General features: G+C 40.8%; 1 protein-coding gene across 6 annotated transcripts in view; it reads right to left on the bottom strand.

Moving 5' to 3' along the window:
* Window positions 1-13,673: 13,673 nt before the first annotated feature.
* SLC22A4 (solute carrier family 22 member 4) overlaps window positions 13,674-26,269 on the bottom strand; it is a 42,254-nt gene continuing 29,658 nt past the window's right edge. For 2 of the 6 annotated variants that reach the window (XM_004745013.3, XM_013052526.2), the window contains 7 exons: window positions 25,058-25,184; window positions 21,851-21,951; window positions 20,317-20,531; window positions 19,111-19,293; window positions 16,495-16,630; window positions 14,958-15,139; window positions 13,674-14,098 (listed from right to left, as the gene is read on the bottom strand). In XM_004745013.3, coding sequence (XP_004745070.1) covers window positions 14,037-14,098; window positions 14,958-15,139; window positions 16,495-16,630; window positions 19,111-19,293; window positions 20,317-20,531; window positions 21,851-21,951; window positions 25,058-25,184 — 1,006 coding nt within the window. In that variant the 3' untranslated portion in view covers window positions 13,674-14,036. Of the gene's footprint in view, window positions 15,140-16,494; window positions 16,631-17,185; window positions 17,305-19,110; window positions 19,294-20,316; window positions 20,532-21,850; window positions 21,952-25,057; window positions 25,185-26,269 lie in introns of those variants that run through there. The other 4 variants (XM_013052525.2, XM_004745014.3, XM_004745015.3 and 1 more) reach the window with 4 other exon arrangements.

Below are 26,269 nucleotides of genomic sequence, written 5' to 3' on the forward strand. Positions count from 1 at the left end.
TGCTTGTCACTGCAAAAAGCGAAGGAGCATCTTCCAGTTCTAGGTGGGGCCATGATTACCATCTGAATGTTATTATTATTGAAATTGATTCTTTTAAAAGAGAGTTTGAACTTAGACTCTGAGAGAATCAGCTACTTAAGGCCTTCTAACATTCAAGATTCTGAGTTTAGGATGTTCCCATTTTATAAATAATATAAAGTAAAACTGATTTACATGGCAGATAGTAGATTCAAGGTGAGAACTCTAGTTTAAATGGATTAAAGTGGGCGCCTGGGTGGCTCAGTGGGTTAAGCCGCTGCCTTCGGCTCAGGTCATGATCTCAGGCTCCTGGAATCGAGTCCCGCATCGGGCTCTCTGCTGGGCAGGGAGCCTGCTTCCCTCTCTTTCTCTCTCTGCCTGCCTCTCCATCTACTTGTGATTTCTCTCTGTCAAATAAATAAATAAAATCTTAAAAAAAATAATAAATGGATTAAAGTGCTAGCAGACACAGCAGCTGGTCTCCAAGGTGACACCCAGTGATCCCGGTCTATGATATTCATATCCTGCTTAGGCCCCACCCACTTTGTACCAGGATTGGTCTCTGTGACCAATAGCAAAGAGCAGAAGTGATGTTTCATCACTTAAGTGAATATGTTTTACAAGATTTGAGTGTTTCCTCTTTGTTTCTTTACTCTCCCCTCCCCCCCTTTCTATTTCTTTTTTGGACAATCAAGCTGTAATGTAGTAAGTAGCCCTTTAAGAGGCCCAGGCGGGGGCGCCTGGGTGGCTCAGTGGGTTAAGCCGCTGCCTTTGGCTCAGGTCATGATCTCAGGCTCCTGGGATCGAGTCCCGCATCGGGCTCTCTGCTCCTCAGGGAGCCTGCTTCCCTCTCTTTCTCTCTCGCCTGCCTCTCCATCTACTTGTGATTTATCTCTGTCAAATAAATAAATAAAATCTTAAAAAAAAATAAATTAAAAAAAAGAGGCCCAGGTGGGGCCTAGGAATGAGGCTAATGTCAACAACCAATGCAGAACTGCTGCCCTCTGTACCTGTGTGAGATCAGCATCTGTTGAGTTTTTTTCTCTCTTTTAAGATTTTATTTTTAAGTAATTTATACATCCTCCATGGGTCTTCTAACTCACAACCCTGAGATCAAGAGTCATATGTTCTACTACAAAGCCAGCCAGGCCGCAATTGAGCCTTCAGATGATTGCATCCCTAGCCAACAGCTTGACCACAACCTTATGAGAGACCTGAACTGGAACCACTCAGCTAAGTGGCTCTCAGATTCCTGACCCTCTGAAACTGAGAGAGGTAATAAATGTTTATTGTTTTAAGTGGCTACATTTTGGAGTGATTTGTTATGAAGCAATAAATAACTAATACACAGATTTTTAAACAATATGTTGAATTAAAATAAGGAAGACTGGGTGGCTCAGTTGTTAGGTGTCTGCTTTTGGCTCAGGTCATGATCCCAGGGTCTTGGGATGGAGTCCTGCATCAGGCCCTTTTTCCTCTGCCTGCTGCTCCCCCTGCTTGTTCTCTCTCTCTCTCTCTCTGGCAGATGAATAAAATCTTTAAAAAATAAAATATAAAAAAATAAAATAAGAAATAATAAACATCTATACCTCCTTGATTTGTTTTAACATATATTCAACAGGATAAAATTTTACAAACCTTGTAATTACCTCTAGGATAAGAGACAATATAGTGTATTGGTTAAGAGCATAGCCTCTGGGCATAGCTGTCAACATTCAGTTTCTGACTCCTTCAAGTCCTACCTTGTAAAGTTGGGCAAGTTTTTAGACTTTGCAAACCTCAATTTTCTAGATGGTAGTGGTTAGCTCTGTGCCTAGCACATGTTAAGTGTGAAAGAAATATTAGCTATAGTTATTATTTTAATTTTGATTATTAATTCTAAAGAAGCATCTTAGGAACTATGTGTTCTCTATAGATTTGGACATTTTATAGTTATGTGAGCTGATGTCAGCCCTTACTTGCCCGGAGAAGGGGAAGCCTCCCAAGAAAGGACTCTTCCTTTGGGAAAAGAGAGAAGAGGTCTAGGCTTCAGTGTCAGAGTAAAGGATGATTCGGAGGGTCTGCCCATGTTCTGCTGTTGATTTTACAGATCATGTACAGTTTTTATGGAATGGGCACTTTGAGTAAAATCTGAAATAGCTATTTTTGCCAAGATGTCTGTGAGACTTTATTTGCCTTGGCCTCAGAACACCAGAGTGTGACTCAAGGGTGGAAGAAGAACAGGAGTCTGTCCACCTCATCAGACATCCCAAGTGGCATGTCATGACCCATGCATATCAGCGTTTGGGGCCACTAGAGCCACAGTAGTTGAACTTGGCATAACAGGACTTCAGTTGTCAGTGGGAAAATGCAGGCATTTTCCTGCTGTCCACTGTAAACACACTTCAAAATAGTGACAGATAATGTCTTATTTAACCCTGTATGTCTAAAATATTATCATTTTAACATGGAACCAACACAAAATTGTTGTGCTGCCCCTAGATTTATAATATTATTGACAGAGTCCAGATAGAATATTTCCTAATAATATTGGATAGTTATTATAAAATTTAGACTCAATCCTTTCCCCTTTCCCTTAATTTTTCAATTCAATATAATTGTTTACAGCGTAAACTTGTGTATCTATTTCTGATTAAATATTGCAATTTTAGAGATTTTTACGATGAACTATGTGTTTGTTATGAGGAGGTCGCAATGAAATCCTTAACATTGTCTCATTAAGACCATTTTATTATTAATATTATTATCTAAGTGATACTTTTTCATCTTTTCTTTTATTAGTGTATAAATGGAGCAGAGAAGCTAAATCACTTTCTATAGGAATGATCCTTTTAAGCGTCAGATTGAACATTCAGTTTATGGAAAGCTAATCCATAAGTGAACTGTTATATTAAAATATTCCTTTATCTTTTTAAATCTCTTAATAAACTCTTACTTTATTTATGAAAAGTAAAAAAAAAAATAATGACAGAATGGTCTATATTCACGAGTCCAGCTGTGGTTAGAAGTTTGACTTTGAAGGAGATTTGGTGTTGCATAGTCGAAGGACCAGAGAAGTCACCTTTGTGCTGCTATATGGTCCTGCCCTTTAAGCTCAGTCTATTTTGGCCTGGGAAGTTAGATAACTAACCATAAAGAGAATTAACCTTGAAGCATTCTTTAGACTAGAAAAAGTATACGATGAAATACTTTCAACAATCTTTTAAAGACTTCAATGTCTAGACTTCTACTTTGAATGAGTTTAATTTCCAATATGAAAGCTTACAATTTGGTTTTAAAAATACAGGACAATTTTGAAATTCCATATAAGTAATTAGACTTTGCTACACTTTGGGCCAGAGTAGGAATGTAAACTTGTTCTCTTCAGGGTATACCTACATAAAATGAAATGTCAGACATGCTGCTTACATTTTAAAGACCGGTTACCACATTCTAGAATAGATAGAAAAGACATTAGTGATGTCTACACAAAAGGTGGTTTTTTTTTTGTTTGTTTGTTTTGTTTTGTTTTTTGAGAGAGAGGGCCCACAAGTGGTGGGGAAAGGCAGAGGGAGTCAGAGAATCTTAACCCATCATGGAGCCTACCTGGGGCTTGATCGCACAACCCTGAGATTATGATCTGAGCCAAAATCAAGAGGAAGCTTAACTGACTAAACTATCCAGATACCCCTTCTCAAAAGGGATACACACACACACACACACACACGTACATACATACATATATATGTAAATACATACATACATATATTGTGTATATATATACACACGTATACACTATAGATATTCACATATACATACATATTCACATATATATGACACAGAAGGAAAATTGGATCATTAATATTATTCACTTCTTCTTTCAGTCAGCAAATATTTGACTAGGAAGTTATGCGCCCAACAGGTTCTGGGAATTGAAGAAACAAACAAGATATCTCTTCTCACAGAGCTCACACTGCAGTTGGGGGATGGTGAAGCTGTTGATAAACTTGTGACAACAAATACGAATTTCTAATAATGGTAAGTGCCAAGAAGAGAGAAAAGAGGATGACGGTGTCAAGTGTGATCGCCAGTGGGTGGCTACCTTCAATCGGATGGTAAATGAGTACTTTTCTGAGAAGGCAATAACTCAGCTGAGACACAAGGAATCAGAAGGAACCTATCATATGAAGATGTGAGAAGAGAGTGTACCAAACAGAGGAGCAGCAAATGCAAAGGCTTCAAGGAAAGGGCATATGCTTGGGGTGTTGGAAGAACAGAGGAAAGACCAGCGTGACTGGAACATAGTGATCAAAGTCAATGGTGACAGACATAAGGTCGGAGATGTTGGCAGGAGACCAGTGTGTATGGGCACCAGATCATCTAGCGCTCTGTAAACATTGGTGAGGAGTCTGAATTTTATTCTAGGTGTGGTGAGAAGCTATCAGAGTATTTTTTTTTTAAGATTTTATTTATTTATTTGACAGAGAGAAATCACAAGTAGATGGAGAGGCAGGCAGAGAGAGAGGGAAGCAGGCTTCCTGCTGAGCAGAGAGCCCGATGCGGGACTCGATCCCAGGATCCTGAGATCATGACCTGAGCCGAAGGCAGCGGCTTAACCCACTGAGCCACCCAGGCGCCCCTATCAGAGTATTTTTAAAAAGAGAAAGATTAAGGTGTGATTTCTACCCTAAACAGTGCTCTGTGAATTGACTGGAGAGGACAAGAATGAAAACAAGCCAATTGGTTAGCAAGCCATTACAACATCACGGACCAGAGCATGTGATGGCCTGAAGGACAGCAGTATCTGTAGAAGAGATGAATGGATGAATTCAGAATATATTTCAGAAGCAAAAGGTGACATAACTTATTATTGGATATAGGCGACAGGGAAGGAAATGAAGGATGAATCCTAGGTTTTTGGCCTAACCAACTTGGTGCCAGTTTTTAGAATGAAGAAATTGGGTGGGGTGGCAGGCATAGAAAATTAAGAGTTCTACTTCATTTTAATTTAAAATTTTTAATTTTTATTTTATTTTATTTTTTTTTAAAGATTTTATTTATTTTATTTGACAGACAGAGATTACAAGTAGGCAGGGAGGCAGGCAGAGAGAGAGAGGAGGAAGCAGGCTCCCTGCTGAGCAGAGAGCCCGATGTGGGACTCGATCCCAGGACCCTGAGATCATGACCTGAGCCGAAGGCAGCGGCCTGACCCACTGAGCCACCCAGGCGCCCCTAAAATTTTTTATTTTAAATTAAAAATAATTTGAAATTATTTATTATTTTAAAATTTTATCCTAATAAAATTTATCATCCTAACCTAAAATTTATCATCCTAACCATTTTTTTTTGAAGATTTTATTTATTTATTTGCAGACAGAGATCACAAGTAGGCAGAGAGGCAGGCAGAGAAAGAGGTGGAAGCAGGCTCCCCACAGAGCAGAGAGCCTGATGCAGGGCTCGATCTCAGGACCCTGGGATCATGACCAGAGCCGAAGGCAGAGGCTTTAACCCACTGAGCTAACCAGGCACCCCCATCCTAACCATTTTTAAGAGCACAGATGAATGGCATTTAAGTACATTCATACCATTGTACAATCACCACAGCCATCCATCTTTTTCCATCTATCTCTTTTGATGTTGCAAGACTGAATCCCTGTCCCTGTTAACCAATAACTCCCCACTTCCCTCCTACCCCCAGCCCCCAGCAACCATGCTTTTACTGTCTGTCTCTATAAATTGGTTCACTCTAGGTACCTCATATAACTGAAATCCTACAGAATTTGTCCTTTTGTGACCAGCTTGTTTCATTAAGCACAGTGTCCTCAAGGTTCACGTGTGTTGCCAGAGCATGTGTCAGAATTTTCCTTCTTTTGAGGGATGAATAATATTCCACTTTAAGTATATACCACAGTTTGTTCTTTCATTCATCTGTCAATAGACATGTGGGTCACTTCCATCTTCTGGCTCTCATGAATTATGTTGCTGTATGAACACAAGTACATAAATATTTCTTCGAGTCCCTGCTTTCAATTCCATTATGTCTACACCAAGAAGCGGGATTGCATGGGTCATATGGCAGTGCGATTTTTAATTGTTTGAGGAGCTGCTGTGCTGTTTTTGATGGGGACTACAGCGTTTTACATTCCCACCAATGGCACACAAGAGTTCCAGTTATGACACATCCTCACCAACACTTGTTATTTTCTATTTTTCCTAAAATAGTAGCCATATGAGATGATATCTTATGGTGGTTATGATTTGTATTTACTTGATGTTTAGTGTTGTTGGGCATCATATTATGTGCTTATTGGCCATTTGCATCTTGTCTTTGGAGAAATGTCTATGAAGTCCTTTGCCCATTTTTATATTGTGCTGTTTGTTTTTGTTGTTGAGTTGTAGGAGTTCTTTCTATATACTGGATGTTAAGTGCTTATCAGATACGTGACTTCCAAATCTTTTCTCCCATTCCATGGTTGTCTTTTCACTCTGTTGCTCATGTCCATTTATGTGCAAGAATTTTAAATTTTGGGGTAGTCCAATTTATCTATTTTTTCTTTCGTTGCTTGTAGAAGAGTTTTATTTTGAATATAAAAATGAAATTAAGTATATTAATATTTTAAACTTATATTTCTGTATAAATTTGGAGACAGTTGTACATGTAAGTATTTGAAGTCCATAGGAGAGGTCAGAATGAGATATAAATTGGAGAGTTATCTGCATATGGTTGGTATAAAGCCACAGGTCTGGATAAGATCAACCCAAGAGAAAAGATACATAGGAACATGTAGGTCTCATTATGAGATAAGATGGGCTATGTGACAAATTGGATTAAGAGTCCATAGGAAAATATCAGGAGGCTGAGTTAGATTTAGATAATCTAAAGTTACTGATGATCTTAATCTTCTGAGCTAGATGCCAGATTAGGGTGGAAATTAGTCCTGATCCAGCATCCGTCCTCTCTGCTATCGTATTATTACAACAATAATACTAACAATAGCCCAGGACATCATGTAGTCCTCACAAGGGCTCCATGAGATATATAGTCTTATTGACCTCACTTTATAGACAAAGAAACCAAGGAGAAGTTACTTTGCCCAGTTGCTACAGTTGTTTATGTGGCAGGTCCAAAGTAGAACTCTGCTTTGTCTGCCTCCAAACCTACACTCTTAATTATTAATGCTACATCTCATTATGCTAAAAAATAAAATCTAGCCCTTGGCTCCTACTGAGTAATTGCCTTCAGTCTCCTCAGGTTTCATATCAACACAGTCACATCCTTGGTGAATAGTCCAAGAGAGATGGGACAGATTCTACCACCTTGTGCTGATCTGCAAGTTCTTCCTTTGAACACTCTGGATCTTAATGTGCCAGGTTCTCATATACCCCAAATAAAGGAAAAAAAAGTAGATTGGCACAGCATACTAGGATAACAGAGGTTGTCATATTTCATTCCCTTTCCTCTTCAATCTAAATGCTGTGGTCCTTTGCTTTCATCAATCTCAGTTCCTCCTCTGTCTTGTCATTCTGTTCCCCGGCACTGCCACCCCCAAATCCAACCACGTGTGCATTTTATTCCTACCCTGGGACTCTGGAAAAAAAATCATACAACCATGTGAATTGGTATTTCTGCATACTGACATTTCCAGTCACAGCGGGACCCTCAACCCACTCGTCCCTTTCTCAATCCACATGTTCCTCCAGCCCATGAATGACCTCCTCTCTCCTATATCTTAATTCAGCAGCTTGGATTGAGAGTTAAGAGGAACATAGTTTGACTTACTTTTGGTTTAGATATTGCAAGAAAAATAAACAAATGGACCAGGGTCATGGGTGAGTGAATTGAGGGGATCACAAAGTAGAAACTAGAAGAAAAAGGAACCAACTGGTCTATGTCAGAGCTGAAGGGTTGTGAGGAACACAAAAGGACTGGAATGAGGTTGACAGGGTCCAGGGTGTGTCGTTGGCAGGGAGGAACTGAAGTACAGGTAAAGGTCAAGTACTCTGAGACTGAGATATAGGATTACTCATGCTCCTGAGCACAAAAGTCATCAGTACCTGTGGCTGGATTCCAGAGGGCTCATAGAATGTAGATAGGCAACCAGGCAGATAGATGATTTTTGGAAACAGCAACAGGAAGGGTACAGCCCAAACCTTGAGGGAAGTATTTCTAATATATAAAGATGAAGGAGTTGTGGTTTGGAACTGCAGTGAGCAACTAGGACAATGCTGGTATTTAGTGGCTCTGAAGTTCTCAGGAAGGGGAAAATAAACAGCCTCCCTTTGGGACAGGACCAGGAGGGAAGTGGGGGAGCTCAGGGGGCAGCCAGATCTCTGTCAGGAGAGATGTGGTAAAAAGCACCCAGGGATCTACGTGAAGGGCCACAGGCGTTTGTCCACAGTGGAACACAGCAGTGGGGAAGGCAACAGTGGGAGGGTGAGGTGGTAGGCTTTGCAGGGACAGGGAGCACAGAAGGAAGTTAGAATCAGAGTGACAAGGAGAGTCAAATTTGCAGTGTTTGAGAAAGGAGTTCTCAAGTTTCTCACATTCAGGTTTAAGACTTTTCTGTGCCAACATAGAGGCATCAGTAGTTCAAATCCTCATAATCTTTTTTTTTGGCAAAGCCTCATAATTTTTTATGATCCATTTTTATAATCTGTTAAATATAACCCCCGTGATAAGGTGATTAGCTTCCAAAGAATGACTGTGGCTTGGTAAAACCCAATCACGGGAGATGTGACTACTGTTCAAGCAGAGAGGAGAGATCTAAAAATGCCCAGGTCTGGATGGGAAAAAATGACTTTGACCGGGGTTTCCGCTCCACAGAGCTCAGCCCCAAGCCGGGGCACTGGGCTAGTTGCCGAGGCCACACAGACAGGAATTTATCGTCTGGCTACACCAAGCCCACTGCGAGCAAGAGTTTTGCGTTCTTCATGTTCTTCATCTTTGCTTCCCGAGCCCTCATGCTTAGTTGACACTTAATAAAAGTTTTTATGTTTTAGCTTCTTTATGATTATAAAAGTAATGCATTTTGTGGAACATTTGTGAAGTATGGAAAACTACAAAAAGGAACCTGGAACAGAAGTTATCCATCATCCCCCATCCAAACATACCTACTGTTAATACCTTGAGATATTTTCTTCTAGTTATTTTTTCAGATTTTTTTTTTTTTAAAGATTTTATTTACTTGACAGAAATCACAAGTAGGCAGAGAGGCAGGCAGAGAGAGGAGGAAGCAGGCTCCCCACTGAGCAGAGAGCCCGATGCAGGGCTTGATCCCAGGACCCCGGGATCATGACCCGAGCTGAAGGCAGAGGCTTTAACCCACTGAGCCACTCAGGGGCCCCTTTTTCAGATGTTTTAAACATAGTTTATTCAAGCATATGCTCCTTATTCAGTTAATGCTATTATATACTGTTTTTAATACTTGTATTATATCATAAATATTTTATCATGTTATGAAAAATAATTCTTAGGAGCACCTGGCTAGCTCAGTTGGGAGAACATGTGACTCTTGATCTCGGCGTCATGAGTTCAAGCCCCACAGTGCATTTAGAGATTACTTAAAAAAACAAAACTTAAAAAGAAATTCTTACATACCGTTTTTAAAGGCTGAATTGTATTCTTTCAGAAAAGCACACTATTATTTACTTATTTAACTATTTCCACACAGCTTTGTTTTTATTGTGGTAAAAAAAAATACATAACATTCAATTCTGCCATCTTACTCACTTGTAAGCGTACAGTTCAACAGGATGACATCTCATTCGGTAGTATTCACATTGCTATGCACAGATCTCTAGAACTTCTTCATCTTGTAAAACTGAAACCCATGAACCACACTAATTTTAAATACTTCATGTAGGTGGAATCATATAGTATTTGTCCTTCTGTGACTGGCTTATTGAACTCAGCACAGCATTCTTGAGACATCCATGTTAGAGCATGCCACAGGATTTCCTTCTTTTTTAAGGCTCCATAATGTTGCATTGTACATGGACACCGCGTTTTCTTTATCCATTCATCTGTTGATGAACATTTGGGTTGCTTGCAGCTCTTAGTTATTGTTAGTAATGCTGTGATGAACATGAGTGTGCAAACAGCTCTTTGAGATACTGCTTTGAACTATTTTGGAAATACACCCAGAAGTGGAACTGCTGAATCATACTGTAGTTCTATTTTTAATTTTTTTGAGGGAACTCCATGCTGTTTTCCAGAGTTTCTACACCATTTCACATACCCACCAAGAGTGCATAAGTATTCCAATTTCTCCACATCCTTGTCAACACTTGTTTTCTGCTTTTCTTATAGCAGCCATCCTAATGGGTATGAGGTGGTGTCTTGTGCTTTTGGTTTGAGATTCTCATGATTAGTGATGTTTAGCATCATTTCATATGCTTGCTGGCCATTTGTGTATCTTCTTTGGAGAACTTCTTATTAAAATCTTTTGTCCATTTTTAAATCAGACTATTTGTGGAGTGCCTGGGTGACTCAGTCGGTTAAGCGTCTAACTCTTGATTTCAGATCAGATCATGTTCTCAGAATTGTGAGACTGAGCCCCGCATCAGGTTCTGTGCTGGGCATGGACCCTACTTAAGAATCTCTCTCTCGGGCGCCTGGGTGGCTCAGTGGTTAAGCCGCTGCCTCGGCTCAGGTCATGATCTCAGGGTCCTGGGATCGAGTCCCGCATCGGGCTCTCTGCTCAGCAGGGAGCCTGCTTCCTTCTCTCTCTCTGCCTGCCTCTCTACCTACTTGTGATTTCTCTCTGTCAAATAAATAAATAAAGTCTTTAAAAAAAAAAAAAGACTTGGTATAAAGAATCTCTCTCTCTCGGGGCGCCTGGGTGGTTCAGTGGGTTAAAGCCTCTGCTTCGGCTCAGGTCATGATCCCGGGGTTCTGGAATCGAGCCCCACATCGGGCTCTCTGCTCAGCGGGGAGTCTTCTTCTCCCTCTCTCTCTGCCTGCGTCTGTGATAGTATCTATCTATGGGCCCAGGGTGATTATTAATACCCCCCAAAACCTTTCACTCTAAAAATGTCCCAGTTTGGATGACCAGTTATATATGCTCACCAATTACAGGGTCCTGCTCTGTGTGTCCCTAACCTATGTCTTTGCTCAAATGTCACCTGCTTGATAAATACTTACCTGACTACCCAATTTTAAATTGTATCTTGTTCTTTCTCTCCCAAACTCACCTGTACCTGGTTCATTTTTCACCATAGTTTTTATTACCCTCTAACATCCTAATTTACCTCTTCATTTTTTTTTTTAATGTCCTTCTTCCTCATGGAGCTTAACATTCCATCCCCAGCAGTTAGAAGTGTGTTTGGTACATATACATATTTGATACTTGATAAATATTTGTTTAAAAATGAATAAATAGGCATACCTGGGGGGCTTAGTCACTAAGCATCTGCCTTCAACTCAGGTCATGATTTCAGGGTCCTGGGATCCAGTCCCGCATCAGGCTCCCTGCTCAGCAAGGAGTCTGCTTCTCCCACTCTCTCTCCCTCTGCCTGCTGTGCCCTGCTCATGCTCATATTGGGACATATGAACCTCCTATGTATAGACTATCAAAAAGACTTTAACTTTTCAAAAACCTGACGGAAGTAGGACGAAACTTACGTAAATAAAAGCATGTGCCATGAGACCATAAAGTGGGGAAGAAAAGTACCTGAGATGGGAAGCTCTTGGAAGGTTTTGAGTGGAAAATTGACATGGTCTCATTTAGATAACTCAGGCTGCTGCACTGAGGACAGACTCAGGGCGGGCGGGAGCAGAATAGAGGAGGAAGGTCTGGTACAGAAGCTAACAGAACCTAGGCAGGACACTAGATTCTAGAACATGCAATATGAGATTGGCTGCCAGTCTGACTGCTATTCATAAGCCAGTGTGGGATGTTACCTTGTAGATCTAACTTTAAAGGCAGTTTTTAAAAATCAGGAATGTATCTTGAATTTAATCAAATGATCTTTTGACATCTGTTGATCTACTTGGTCTTTAAGCTATCAAAGAGATAGTCATCTATGTACTTGTTGCCTTTATACAAACATTTAAAAAAGTCATCTCTTACTATTTTAATTTACAAACAACAGTAAAAGTTAATTATCACATCCTTACGTCTTATATTTAGAAAAAGCTTTAAGAGCATTTTGTAAATAGCATTTAAAAATTTTAATGTCTATATATCAAACAAACACTTCCACCAAACTGGAGTTACAGAGTTTCTTAACTAAAAAATATTTATCAGTGCTTGTTAAATGCAGGAAAGCACTGTGTTAAACAGATATATAGAGGATGAAAAGAGAAACAAGGTACGGTTTCTAGCCCGCCAGAGGCTAAGAGGCTGTGTTCAGCTCAGTGAGGGTTAACAAGTACCTGAAGAGCTCAGAGGAGGGAACAGCCTCTGCCGGTGGGGTGGGAAGAAAGTTCGAGAAGAGCTTCTTGGGAGGCAGCATGGCCTGCTCTCTGTGGGACAGGCTGCCCAGTGCTCAGCAAGGTAGGTGGCAAGCTGATCTAGATAGGCTGCATCCATGAGGGAGATGAAAGCACTGGGTGGATGAAGCTATGCTTCTGTCTCCAATGAGAAACATAAATTATTCTAGGATATTCTGGTGGATTTTAAAGAAACAGCCAAAAGGTAGGATTAGTGTATCAGTAGAATATAAAATATGTGTTAGAAATATGGCAATAGAGAGAAAAAGAATTAGGGGTTAATCAGAAAAGTTCAAGATAAGGAACCTGAAATAATAAGGACTATTTATCAAAAATATTACATCCAAGTTTCCTCTAAAAAATAGTTCGTGAAAATTTACTTTTGAGGATAATTGTTTTTCAGAGCTGATGCCATCAAGCATCATCTTAAAAGCAGTGGCTACCTGTTTCTACGCACACAGCATAGTGCTGGGTATAGGAAAGGGGAGCTTACCACTGTGCTGCGGTCACAGAGGCCACTTTCAATGAAAGCATGCCGCCCAGGTGTCCAGGAGTAATGTCCTGCTGTGTTGTCATCTCAGTGTCCCTAAAACATGCTAAGACAGCGACTGGACGTGTCTCTCCTGAGCTTATCATAATACAGGACCCCAGCTTTCTTCTCCCCCACTCACTTGTGGAACTGAAACCAGATGCAGCCCCGGCTGGAGAGACTAGCAGCTGTAGACGACACTTAGGAAGGAATCTATTAATGGAAAGAACTGTTTTAAAAGTCTCTCCAGATAGTTGGCTTGAAACAGCTCTTGGCTGCAGGGCATACGAGCAGTCTTTACCGACCTAACTGGTTTGTGGCTCTCCTGATTCTGTTTAGCAAAATACCTCTTCAGCTGCTCTAAAGAAACAGATGGTTTAAACACATGCTCAAAAAGATCACAGTGAACGCAGACCGGTGAGTTATAGCCGATGAAACTGTAGCAGGGAACTGTCTGGGTTCCCTTCCTAAAGGCCAGTGGGTGATACAACCCAAGCTACTCGATCTCCTGTGGCATTTCACTTGCAAAACACTACTGTTATCTGTCATCAATTCCCTTCAAAGGATGGTACAAAATTTTCTGGTTGGGAATACCACATCTAATCATTTAGTTACAGCAGTATAGGAGTTTGTTTGCCTCAAACACGACTATAATTTTGAATGTGCTGTTTCAGTGATACATATAAACACACACATACTGTTGTCACCTGACAGTTGCGTTAATACAATGACATTCTTTTTATTTGAATAGTATTTGTATGTTTGAAAATGAGTGTCAATATTTGTATGGATTTACCAGTCCTTGACCATAAGATTTTCAAAAAATCTTATGAACCCATTTCATCGAATTCATTAGGATGGTAGACTCTCTGGAAATGGTTTTTAAAACAAGAAGATCATCTGAAGAGTGGCCCAGCGTGTGCTCTATGACAAGTATTTGAAAATCAGAGTCATCTTAGTGTTCATCTTTAGGCTTGGTCCAGTTCCTTAGGAAAGGCTTTGGTTTTCTCACAGAGTTTGATGCATTTAGTTTTCAGGTCACCAAATGGTGGTGGAGATCGTATCAGAACGAAGTTATTAGAACTTTGGGGTTTTCTTCCTTCTGCACCGAATCTCTTGGTTTTTTCCTAAACCTGAACCTGAAAATAAAATAAGGGTTAAAGAAAATTTAATATTCAAGATTCCCCTCTTCATAATGACAGACTGACATTGAAAAACTTTTGTCCAACACTGAAAAAAAAATAAGAAATAAAGAAAAAAGAAAAACATTTATCCAGTCAATGAATATAACTCTAATAATAGCTCAGGAGTCTAGAGCTTGTATTCTCTAATTCTACAGTTTCCCCAAGGAAAGGATGGAATGGTAAACATGACTTCTCAGCATTTTAAAGTTAATGTTGAAATAGTTATATCATTAGAAGAAAACAATTTTGGGGGCACACTTTGTTATACATATTCTGTCAGAGATCAGAAACATCCACTCATACATAGATTTATGTTCTTCATGGCCAGGCACTAAAGACGAGTTATCTTATAGAACTTCAAGATAGTCATATGAACTATTTCCATATAATAGATGTGAATCCCAAGGTTTAGTGAAAATTAAGTAATTTCCCCAAATTCACGCTCTAGATTTGGGATTTGAAGCCAGGCAGTTTCACTCTAGAATCTCAACTTCTATAAATCCACTCATCTTTAATTGTTTGCCAATCTATGATACTGTAGAAAGATATTTGATTTTTGTCCCCTGTTCCTGACACAAAGCTCCTAAATCCCTTGTCATTTCCTGGTTGATAGGGGGCATAGGAGCATCTTGTGTTTTGTTCTAATTAGGCAACTCTTGGAGGGCCCCTTGATAGCTTCAGGATGGAGGCTGGTTGCCAGAAAGATCAGGCCTTGATTAGAAGCCTGGAACTTTCAGCTCCACCTTCCAACCTCCAAGGAGGGGTGAGGGGCTAGAGGTTGGATTAGTTATGGATCATGCCAAGATGATAAAACCTCCATAAAACCCCCGAACATTGAGGTTCAGAGAGCTTCTGAATTGGTGAACACATCCATGTGTGAGGACGGTGGTGTTCCCCAAATGCATGGGGACAGAAGCTCTTGCACTCTGGACCCTTCTGGACTTCACCCTTTGTAACTCTTCATTTGGCTGTTCATGTGCATTCTTTATAATAAACCTGAAATGGTAAGGAAACTGTTAGCTGGATTCTGTGAGTCATTCCGGCAAATTACTGAACTTGAGTGGAGAGAGGGGAGGTTGTGGAAACACCAGACATTGCAACCAAGTTGGATAGAAGTGTGAATAACCTGGGGACCTGATATTTACCACTGGCATCTGAAGGGAGGGCAGTCTTGTGGGACTAAGCTCTAAAACCTGTGGATTCTGATGCAAACTGGTGGTTAGTGTTGGAATTGAATGATACTGTAGGACACCTAGTTGGTGTCAGAAATGGTGGGTATCAGGAGGGAAAACTCTCCTAAATCTCATAGGCCCCCCCCCAAAAGATATTAAATTGTTTCATTTCGTATTTCTTTATTAATCTGGACAAGTATTGTTTTCCATGTATATACCTGCCAATGAGATTGTGTTTCTGTCAAATGATTGTTGGTGACCTTTGCCAGTTTTCCTGCTGCGTTGTCTGTCTTTTTCCCACTGACTGCTGAGAGTTTCGTGTATATTAGCTGTATAAGCCCCATGTGTATACTGTGTGTTGCAAATATTCCCCCCCCGCTTGGCTTTTTTGACCTTTGTTTTTATTTACAGTTTCCTTTCTTGCTGTGCCAACAATTTCTAAAGTTTCATAATCAGTGGTAGCAATCTTTTCCTTTACGTCTCTTTGCTTTTCATACCATGTTCAGAAAGGCCTTCTCTGAACAAAACATAACAAAAATATGTGTTTTCTTCTGATACACTTATGATTTTACGTTTTTAGGCCTCAATTTTTAAACACTCTGCAATTTATTGATGTATTATTCTGGAGTAGGATGTAATTTTTTAATTTATCCAGCATGGCTAGCTGAATTCTCCAACACCCTTTACTGAATAATCTAATTTTCCTTACTGATTTCAAATTGCTACTTTTTAGCACAGACTGAGTTCACATAGTTTCTTGGATTTAATTCTGAACTCTATATTATTCCAGTGAGTTCTATTCCTATACCCTTATCATATCGTTTTAATTATCTTTGCTTAGTAATATGCTTTATTATCTGATAGAGCTACTCTCTACTTTCTACTCTGCTTTTTCAGAAATTTCCTGGCTATTATTGAATGTTTATTCCTTCTGAGGGATTTTGCTACCAGCTTTTATTTTTATTTTACTTTTATTTATTTATTTGACAGGCAGAGATCACAAACAGGCAGAGAAGCAGGCAGAGAGAGAAGAGGAAGCAGGCTCCCTGCTGAGCAGAGAGCCCGACTCAGGGCTTGATCCCAGGACCCTGAGATCATGTCCTGAGCTGAAGGCAGATGCTTTAACCCACTGAGCCACCCAGGCACCCCATTGCTACCAGTTTTTAAAGTTCCACTTACCCTTTCACTTTCTCCATCTGCTCTAAGGTCTCAGGTAGAGTCATTCCAAAACTTTCAGGGAAGAAAAGGGTGATGATTCCAATGAAGACAGTCAGGCTACCCATAACAATGTAGGGCAGAACTCTGTTGTAAGCACCTGGAAGGCACAAGAACATCAATTGGATACAGGGATTCTCCAGATACTCCTGGGAATTGTTTTGTCATGGTGGCAAACAGTATTTGAAAGTATGCAAATCTGAATATTTTCAGAAGGAAAAAGGTATGCAAAAGATCACAGTTTCTTTTTGGCAGAAGCCACTGCCTCTGTGATTTCCATAATCATTTCCCTATGTGCTTTTGCAATATCATAAAGTCTTTCATGCCATTTGGCATTCTCTAAGCCACTATTGAACCATGAGTGACAGATGTTCCATTGATGAAAGTCTTTGCCAACCAAGTTTTCCCTCTCAAGGTGGAAGTCATTGGAGATGGGGATGAGAGGACATCAAGGAGGAGAAAGGACATCACAGGGGCAGGGACAGGCCATGATGACTGGTGTGAACTTTGCTTTTGCCTGAACTATGAAGTAGGCTGCAGTGGACAGCAAGGTCCAAAGAGCCATGAATCTCTTAAAAAAAAAAAAAAAACCTAAGTAATATGTTTAATCCAATTTCAATCACTCAATGTCAGGCATAGTGAATGCACTATATACCTGGATTTGGTTTCATTTTGCAACATCTATGTGTCTTGGTTTTATAAGAACCGTTCCACCTCTTCCTTATGTGGCATTACTTGGACAGGAGAATAACAGATCCTCATCTTGCCTCTTTTCTGCAAACAGAGATTATAGAGGAACAACACACCCAAGAATTTTATTAGATCTTAATCTGGAAGCTCCTCTGAAGTGTCTGTGTCACTAACGGGAGTAGTCGTTGCAGAACAGAAAGCTGTTTCAGACTCCTCCCTTTCATCTGTACCAGTGGTCTGCCCTTAGACCAAGTGAGCATGGCCTGAAAGAAGAAGGAATGAAGGGAAAATGACACCATTCAATATTTTTAAAAAAGATTTTATTTATTCATTTGACAGACAGAGATCACAAGTAGGCAGAGAGGCAGGCAGGGAGAGAGGAGGAAGCAGGCTCCCTGCTGAGCAGAGAGCCTGATGTAGGGGCTCAATCCCAGAACCCTGAGATCTGACCCGAGCCAAAGGCAGAGGCTTTAACCCACTGAGCCACCCAGATGCCCTGACACCATTCAATATTATAATGTGCTTTCTTAGGGCTTGTTCAGGGCAGCAATGCAGAGTATGTTTAAGATAAGAAAATGTTTCACTTTCTCTGCAAAAATTAGGGTGTACCTTTCATGAGAATTCAGATCTAGTATTTGTTTGCATGAGTGTTTGAACCAGTAGGTAACCAATGGATGACTAGGAAGAATAGGAGGTGTATCAGCATCTCTCACCGTCAGAGTCCTTAATGAGGTTTAGGCTTGGAGTACAAGATCCTACATTCATTGAACAACCCACCAAAGCCCCCCTGTGGTGTTACTCCAGCTTGCAAAATCTGACCGTATAAAAACTAAAATTCCCTAAAATATCATAAAGTCAAAGTATACGATGAACTAAGAAAAATATTTACCACATATATGCAAAGGGCTAGTTTCTTTCAATTACAAAGAGCTCTCACAAATCAGGGGCACCTGGGTGGCTCAGTCCTCGGTTAAATGTCTGACTCTTGATTTCGTCTCAGGTCACGATCTCATGGGTTTTGAGATAGAGCCCTGCATCGAACTTTGTGCTCAGTGGGGCTTCTGCTTGAAGATTCTCTCCCTCTGCCCCTTCCCCCCAACACATGTGAGCATGTTCTACTGTGCTCTGTCTCTCAAAATAAATAAAGAAATCTTTAAAAAAAATTCAACCTTATTTATAATTGAATTAGAAATGAAAGCAATAATGATATCCATTTTTCAGGTAACAGATTACCAATGATTAAAAAATTGGGTCATCCCCTTTGTTAGTGAGGATATGGAGAAATAGGCCCTCTCATATATTGATAGTTGGATTGTAAATTAGTACAATATTTAGAGGCCAGTTTGGCAATATCTATGAAAATTTTAATTTGTTCCAACAATCCACGAATCCAAGTGTATGTAATTAAGTGAACAAAGGATCTTAGGGGGATAGAGGAATGTTTATTGTAGTGTTATGTGTAATAACAAAAACCAGGAAATAGCATAAATGTCTATCCATTGAGCCTAGTTAAACAAATATGTATATACATACATTGGAAGAATATATACTAACTAAAAAGAAGGTAAAAGCTTAAAAACCACTAGTAAGGAAAGATATTGTGATACAATGTTGTATTTAAAAAGTTGTGAAACAATATATATAATTTTGTTTGTGTGTTTAATTTTATTGTGTATATATATATATGTTTTGCAAAACAAAATGTCTGAAGGGTTACTCACCAAAGTGTTAATATTAGCTACTTCTAGGGCTGTAGTCTGGGGAGCCGAGAGAGAAGAAGTGAAGTTGTACTTTTTCCAGTACTTTCTGTGCTGTTTGCATTTTTTCACAATGAAAAATCTATTCCTTTATATTTAAAAAAAAAGAACAAATTGACAAGATGCATCTCACCGAGGTAAACAAAGTAGGGAGCAATGATGCTGCCCACTCTGGAGGCCATGGATGTGACCCCCACGGCCATGTTCCTGACCGGGGTGGGGTAAAGCTCTGCGGTGAAGACATACAGCATGGAGAAAGCAGAGGTGATCCCGAACTTCCCTAACATCACCAGACCAATGGACAAGAAGTTGTAATCTGGAAAAGAGACCCCGTGTAAAAAGAGGTGCTTCTAGAAGTAAGACTTTGTTAACTGAGTTGCGTTCATTGTCCTCTTTGCTTGTACAGCAATGTTTTTATAATGTAAAGATGTTGCCAGAGCACCTAGGTGACTCAGTCAGGTAAGCTTCCAACTTTGATTTCAGCTCAACTCATATTCTCAAGATCATGAGATCCAGCCCTATCCTGGGCTCTGTAGCGAGTGTGCTTAATTTGTTTGATTCTCTCTCTCTCTCTCTCTGCCCCTCTCTTTCCCCACGTCTCTCTCTTAAAAAAAAAAGGAGATATTCCCCAAGTAACACTTTGTCTTCAAATATCTTAATAATTGGACACAAACAAAGATGGAGAGCGACAGGTTGCTTTCTATTCTGCTCTACTGTTTTTCTAGATCATTTATGCATTTATGCATTCAGTGACCTTTGCCCACTTTTATTTGTTACAGCAGTTTCATGGTAAGTTGTTAGCATGTTAATATCATTAAGTTTAATCTTCAAAGAGAAAGACCTATCCTTTCTAACCTGTTTATAATTATCAAAGAGATATATGTTTTATGTATAATACTAGGTTATCAATGATCTATTGACAACATTTTAATATGAGAAAGTTAGGCATAAGGAGAAGAAAGAAGCAAATGTCTTCATGTACTCTTCAACTGCTTAAGGATTACAGGCCCTAAAAATCACTGCCTTGTATGGGAACTGGCAGTCCTATGCACTGCAACGCTGGAAAATGCTCATCAGAGAAGAGGTCTGAAAGTACCAAGGGAATGATGGACGGCATCAGGCTTCCTCTCAGGCAGTGATGTCTGATTCCTTAAGGCTGACTCCCATGTCAGGGGAGTTGTGAATACAGGAAGTGCTGTAGTTAGCTATCGCTTGTCCGGTTGACTTAAGAGGAGCTTATGATGTAAAGGCGACACAAACAGGGCACAGTGACTAATGATTAGTCTAGTGAAGGTGCAGCTCTTTTCCAGTAAGCGGTTAATATTGGTTAACTTCTTACCTGCGGGTACGAACTGAATTAAGAGAAGCACACCTCCTCCCAAGAACAGTACGCCGGCGATGATGTAACGCCGAGGCAGCTTTCGAAGCAGCAGCCAGGCTGTAATGTAAGCTGGAACCTCAATCAAGGCAGAAAGGAAACAGTTCAGGTAGGCATCTCCATGTAAATTAGGAGCGTTGAGAGACAGAGCAAAGTAACCCACTGAGGTTAGCATCCTGAAAGACAAAAGAAAAAAGGCAAAGATGCCAAGAGGATAGCCTGAACCACTCAATGATTCCATGATGGTCAAGAAATTGTCCTGGTCTTTCTGTCCTACAAGTAGCCACTAGCCACATATGGCTATTTAAAAACTATGTCAATTAAAATTAAACTAAATTAAAAATTCAGTTCTTTAATCACACTGGCCACACTTCACCTGCTTCAGAGCCACCTGTGCCTAGTGGTTACGACAATGGACAACTCAGACATAAAACATTTTCATTGTTGTGGCAAGTTCTCTTGGACAGCACTAGTCTAGATCTGCCAACATTTAACAACACCTACCCTGGTCTAGTTAATTTCAGATTTCAGTATTTCCTGAACAGTTCGTACATCCTTGTTCCCTTACAACTATTATCTGAAGAAAGACTGTCAGTCACGTCAGTGAACACAAAATCCAGATTTATTTTTACCCTAAAGAAAAATGAGGACACATAGGTAATGCTGTGGGATTCTCTTTCGGTGAATTCCAATCGGTTTATTAAAACTCACTTTAGGATGGGGTGCCTGGGTGGCTCAGTGGGTTAAAGCCACTTGCCTTTGGCTCAGGTCATGATCCCAGGGTCCTGGGATCGAGCCCCTCACTGGGCTCTCTGCTCAGCAGGGAGCCTGCTTCCTCCTCTCTCTCTGCCTGCCTCTCTGCCAGCTTGTGATCTCTCTCTGTGTCAAATAAATAAATAAATAAAATCTTTAAAAAAAAAAAAAACTCACTTTAGGGAAGAGAATGAAAGTCCCATTGAACATAGTACACACCGCACACCCTGTCATTACAGTTGACTTCCGCAGAACTGTAAAGCTCTTCTGTGCAAAAACAACTGCACCTTGCAGACTCCTCTGTGCAGAAGTTTGCTTACTACTAACATGACTGAAAAGCAGAGGATATCTGAAAAATGTTTTCAGGAACATTGTTACTCTGATGTTACTGTTCTGTTGACAGTATAGCTTCAGGAAGCAGGAGCTGAATTAGCCTCTCACTTTCAGGAACCAGCAATGTAATTAGTATGAATCCCAATGACTTTAGGAGGGGAGAGACCCTTTCCCTGTGGCCCACAGTAAGCAGGCTTAAATGTCATGTTACTTTTTTACGTTCCCTGTGACTTTTTTTCAGCATCCAGTTCCATGAGTTGAATGGAGCCATTTCCAAATAACTTAGAATTCTAGAATTTCTGTTGTCTCAGGAAGACTCAACCCTTGCCCTGACATTGCTGTGAATTAGAGAAAATCAGTTGTATCCTTAGGTGTTGTGTGTCATATCCATAGTTCACTTATTACTTACCACAGGAGCAAGGACATAATGGTTATTGTGGCAATATTCCGAGTCCTGAACAGGTCCAGAATGAGAACTTTCTGCTGACCAGGGAGTTTTAGTTCCTGTAGCTAAAATAATGTAAATAAACTGTAAGATTACGAGGTAATGAGGAGGTATCTTCAACCATTGGCATTGTGGGAAAGACCTGTTATGCCTATAACGCTCCTTCACCTTGAATATGCTCAGAAGTCTGGAATTTGAGGGGAATAAGGGCATCTACTATAAAATGCTTATCCTAACTCTTCAAAATACTCGTGGCCCATTTTAGACAGAGCCTTTGAAATATGTAACATTGGCTTCACTGCCTCTTTATATAAGCCCTGACTGCTAATAAGCCTTTTCTTGACTCATGGTCACCACTGTGGTGACTCGAATCACACTGAGTTGTGATCCTTAGGACCTGTTGAGTGGATAGGGCCAAACAGCCCCAACTCCCTTGAGGTCCATGTCTGCTTTTTGTATTTTTCTTGTTGTTGTCTCAGGGTCAGAAGAGATTTGGATTCACGGAGGGCCTTGGACAAAAGGTCTGAGCATCAGTTCACTTCTCCTTTAAAAGGGTATAAATAGGGGCACCTGGACTCAGTTGTTAAGCATCTGCCTTCGGCTCAGGTCATGATCCCAGGGTCCTGAAATCGAGCCCCCCGTCAGGCTCCCTGCTCCGCGGGAAGCATGCTTCTCCCTCTCCCACTCCCCTAGCTTGTGTTCCCTCACTTGCTGTGTCTCTCTCTGTCAAGTTAATAAATAAAATCTTTTTTTAAAAAAAGATATAATAGGGGTGCCTGGGTGGCTCAGTGGGTTAAAGCCTCTGCCTTCGGCTCGGGTCATGATCCAGGATCCTGGGATCGAGACCCGCATTGGGCTCTCTGCTCAGTGGAGAGCCTGCTTCCTCCTCTCTCTCTGCCTACTGCTCTGCCTACTTGTGATCTCTGTCTGTCAAATAAATAAATAAAATCTTTTACAAAAAGGATATAATAATTGGGAGTTGAGAAGATTAAATGAGATCATACACACACACACACACATATGAAGCTTAGCATAGTACTTGAACCATGATAGATGCCCAACTTTTTTTTTTTAACTATAATTATTACTATGACTGCACCATTGAGAAAAAGATGCTAAAAATCTGGTTGGTGGTAGTTTCTAATTGCTGTCAATGGGCTTCCTTCCTCTACTTTTAATTTACTAAAGTTAACTTGCCATGTTGTAGAAATCTAGATAACTAAGTTTATTGGAGCTTGTAAAAAAAGTTACAGGGCTCTGAGGTGTGGAATCTCTTTAGGACATGAGGTATATGCAGTAAGAGGCTTAGGAAGGAGTGTATGCTGTGAAGGAGTAAGACTGCCAGACCTGCCTTTGTAGCAGGTGCTCCCCAGATATGAGCATCCTTCTTTCCAAGAATAACCAGACACTCCCACCTGCTGCTCTCAGACATTTTACTTTTTTTCTTCTACACAGTTTGGAGTGAACATCCCTAGAACATGCCCCTGGCAGCAAAACCCTATTATCACAACCAAAGTAAAGCCCCTGCATAAACTAGTAGGAACTAGAAATCTTCATGGAGGGTTCTGGAAGTGGTGCCATGCATGGATAGGACCTGTGCATCAGGCCCGTGCTCACACTTGCTGCTTCCACAGGACCTTTATGAAAATGCAGCTTGCCAGGTTCCACCCAGGGCATGCTGACTCTGAATCCTCCCTGGGGCCCTGAAGCCTACAACTCTGTATTTTGGGACAAGAATAGTCTTATATCCAGGGCTTGTGCCTATATGGAGTCACCAAAATATCTTTGGACCAGATACCACGAGCAGGCTGAAGGTACTTCAGAAAGAAAGCCAGGGAAGCCCAAGATAGCTTTCCAACACGACACTATTCTGTATTTTTTTCTATCCACTGCCTCTAACATGAGTTAGGAAATGACATGCTGTTTAGTACATGTACTCTGGTACCAAGAGACCTAGCTCTGTGGTTGTGGGCAAATTCCTTAGCTTACCTGTACCTCAGTGTCCACTCCTGGAAAAAGGGCCTGGAGTAGTACCCACTAGCTCTGGCTTGCATGAACATCAAAGAAACTAACACCATGCCTGACATCTGGTAGACTCTCCATTGTCATTCTGAGCAGGCTGTATGTGCTGGCATATACACCTTTGCCAAGAGGTGAGCAGCGGAGAGGAGCACAACCTCCCTTTCCTTCAGCGGGCTCGTCCAGTTCAGGCTCCACGTGTCTCCCAACCTCTACAGAGTCCTGCTTTCCGGGGAGGCCAGACTTGAGTCTATAGACTTGAGTGTGGAGCAGGCATACTGTCGCTGTAGCTGTCCCCATCTTCTTGGGGTATTCTGAATAGTCCCCTGCCCTTCTCGTAGCGAGGAATGCCCTGCCCCCCTCCTCTCCACTCATCTAAGCCTCCAGACCCTGGTTTGGACCTGCCTCTTCAGCCTGGAGTCCATCTGCTGCCTTTCTCTGCTGCTACACAGCATCCCTACCTTGGATACTTAGCACTTCTTCCTGTTTTATGTTTACATCTAATCCTCTTGACCACCTTAGCTACACGCTAAGCATAGAAACTGTATCTAACTTTTCTTATTTTCTCTAGGACCCAGCGGAGGGCGTGGACAGGGACACTGCAATTCCCCACTGACTGTCAGTGAATATGGCTGCTACCACAGAATATCATCTTTCCCTTGTGGCCTCCTGTTTTCAGGGGTGACCCCTTGAGCCTATGCCTTCACGCCTTTAGGGTGTAGACACAACGCAGCAAACCAAAGGCAAACACGGCTTCCTCAGCAGCTGCAGCATGATTCAGAGTACGGTGGGGACATCATGGATGGCATACCCTTCAACCACATTTTTTCCACTTTATCTGGACATTGAGAAATCACTGGTATGTAACTGCACCAGTGGTATGGAGCAATACCAACATAAAGTTGGAGATAAAACTTGCCAAAGGGAAGGGGGACTAGTATTTAATCAACACATGTTGTAAACTAAGCAGTTTGCATATATGATTGCATCTCATTCCCTCGCAGCCCTCTGAGGTAGGTTTCACATCAGCACTTCGTCATCATAGGGTCTCAAGGATTCACAGAGAGCCTGGTGCACACTGGGCACACGTCAGATTCAATTAAATCAAGAATGCATTGCTGACTTTAAGAGGACACATCTGCAAATGCTTACCTCCATAGGATCAAAAATCACCCTTGGGGCAGCTATGTTGTTCATTTTTGCAGCTTTTTGGATGATACTTTCAGCCTCTGAAAATCTTCTCTGGGATATCAACCACCGGGGAGATTCGGGAATAAACCTGGAATAAATTTGTAATTGTTTATTTTTCACAATAGCAGTAATAGTAGTACTAATAATACTAGTCACCATAAGTTGCCCCCAAACAATTTTTATTTTGTCAGATTTTAGTTTGTCTATTAAAACAAAACAAAAAAAAAAAACAGGAAGGAGGCCTCATAAGATTTTCATTGATCATAGGAATAAATAAAAGCACCTCCAAGTTTCAAAGTTCTGATCAAATCACAAGGCTAATCATCAGTTGGACTGGAGGGCTGGATCAGACAATAAAGGGTAACATTAACTATAGGTGCTGTAAGCCAGGGCAGGGGGAGAAAGTCATTTCAAACGTAATAACCAATGTGGCTCTTAAAGAAACACACTCAAGTGTCTTTTCAGCGCGTCCATCCCTTGGAGAACTCCTGGTGCCCAGCTGATAATGGTCAGAAATTTACCAAGTAAAGGTGGCCAAGGCATCTGTGCTCTTTGGGCTTTTCTTGTAGTCACAGGAAAAGGTGGAAATGTGGACAGCCCCGCCATGGGCTGTCCCTGTGACTCTCAGATCCCCAGGGCAATGAGTCACCAAACGAGGTTTTGGGAGACAATTTTCTTTCTTTCTTTCTTTCTTTTTTTTTTTTATGTCTAGGAACTTTTTATTACACAGAGTTTGCTTCTATTTTTTCCTAATTTTTCTATTTTTCTATTAGTATTTCTTTTTCTCATACTTATATTTATTTATATATTTTCTATTCTTACTTTTTGCTTCTCAGTATCTCTTAGCCATTCCTCTGCCAGCTCTTGTTTTTCTTACCTATAGGTCAATACTCAGTGATCTGAGAAAATACATCACATGTAGCAGACACAGAGACCTCCTCTCATTAAAGGGGCTCCTCCAGGGGTGCCTGGGTGGCTCAGTGGGTTAAAGCCTCTGCCTTCAGCTCAGGTCAGATCCCGGAGTCCTGGCTCCGGCTCTCTGCTCAGCAGGGAGCCTGCTTCCCTTCCTCTCTCTGCCTGCCTCTCTGCCTACTTGTGATCTATCTGTCAAATAAATAAATAAAATCTTTTTAAAATAAATAAATAAATAAATAAATAAAGGGGCTTCTCCAA

The sequence above is a fragment of the Mustela putorius genome, unplaced genomic scaffold (genome assembly GCF_011764305.1).
Source record: "Mustela putorius furo isolate JIRA1106 unplaced genomic scaffold, ASM1176430v1.1 tig00000145_pilon_pilon_pilon, whole genome shotgun sequence".
Classification (NCBI taxonomy): domain Eukaryota; kingdom Metazoa; phylum Chordata; class Mammalia; order Carnivora; family Mustelidae; genus Mustela; species Mustela putorius.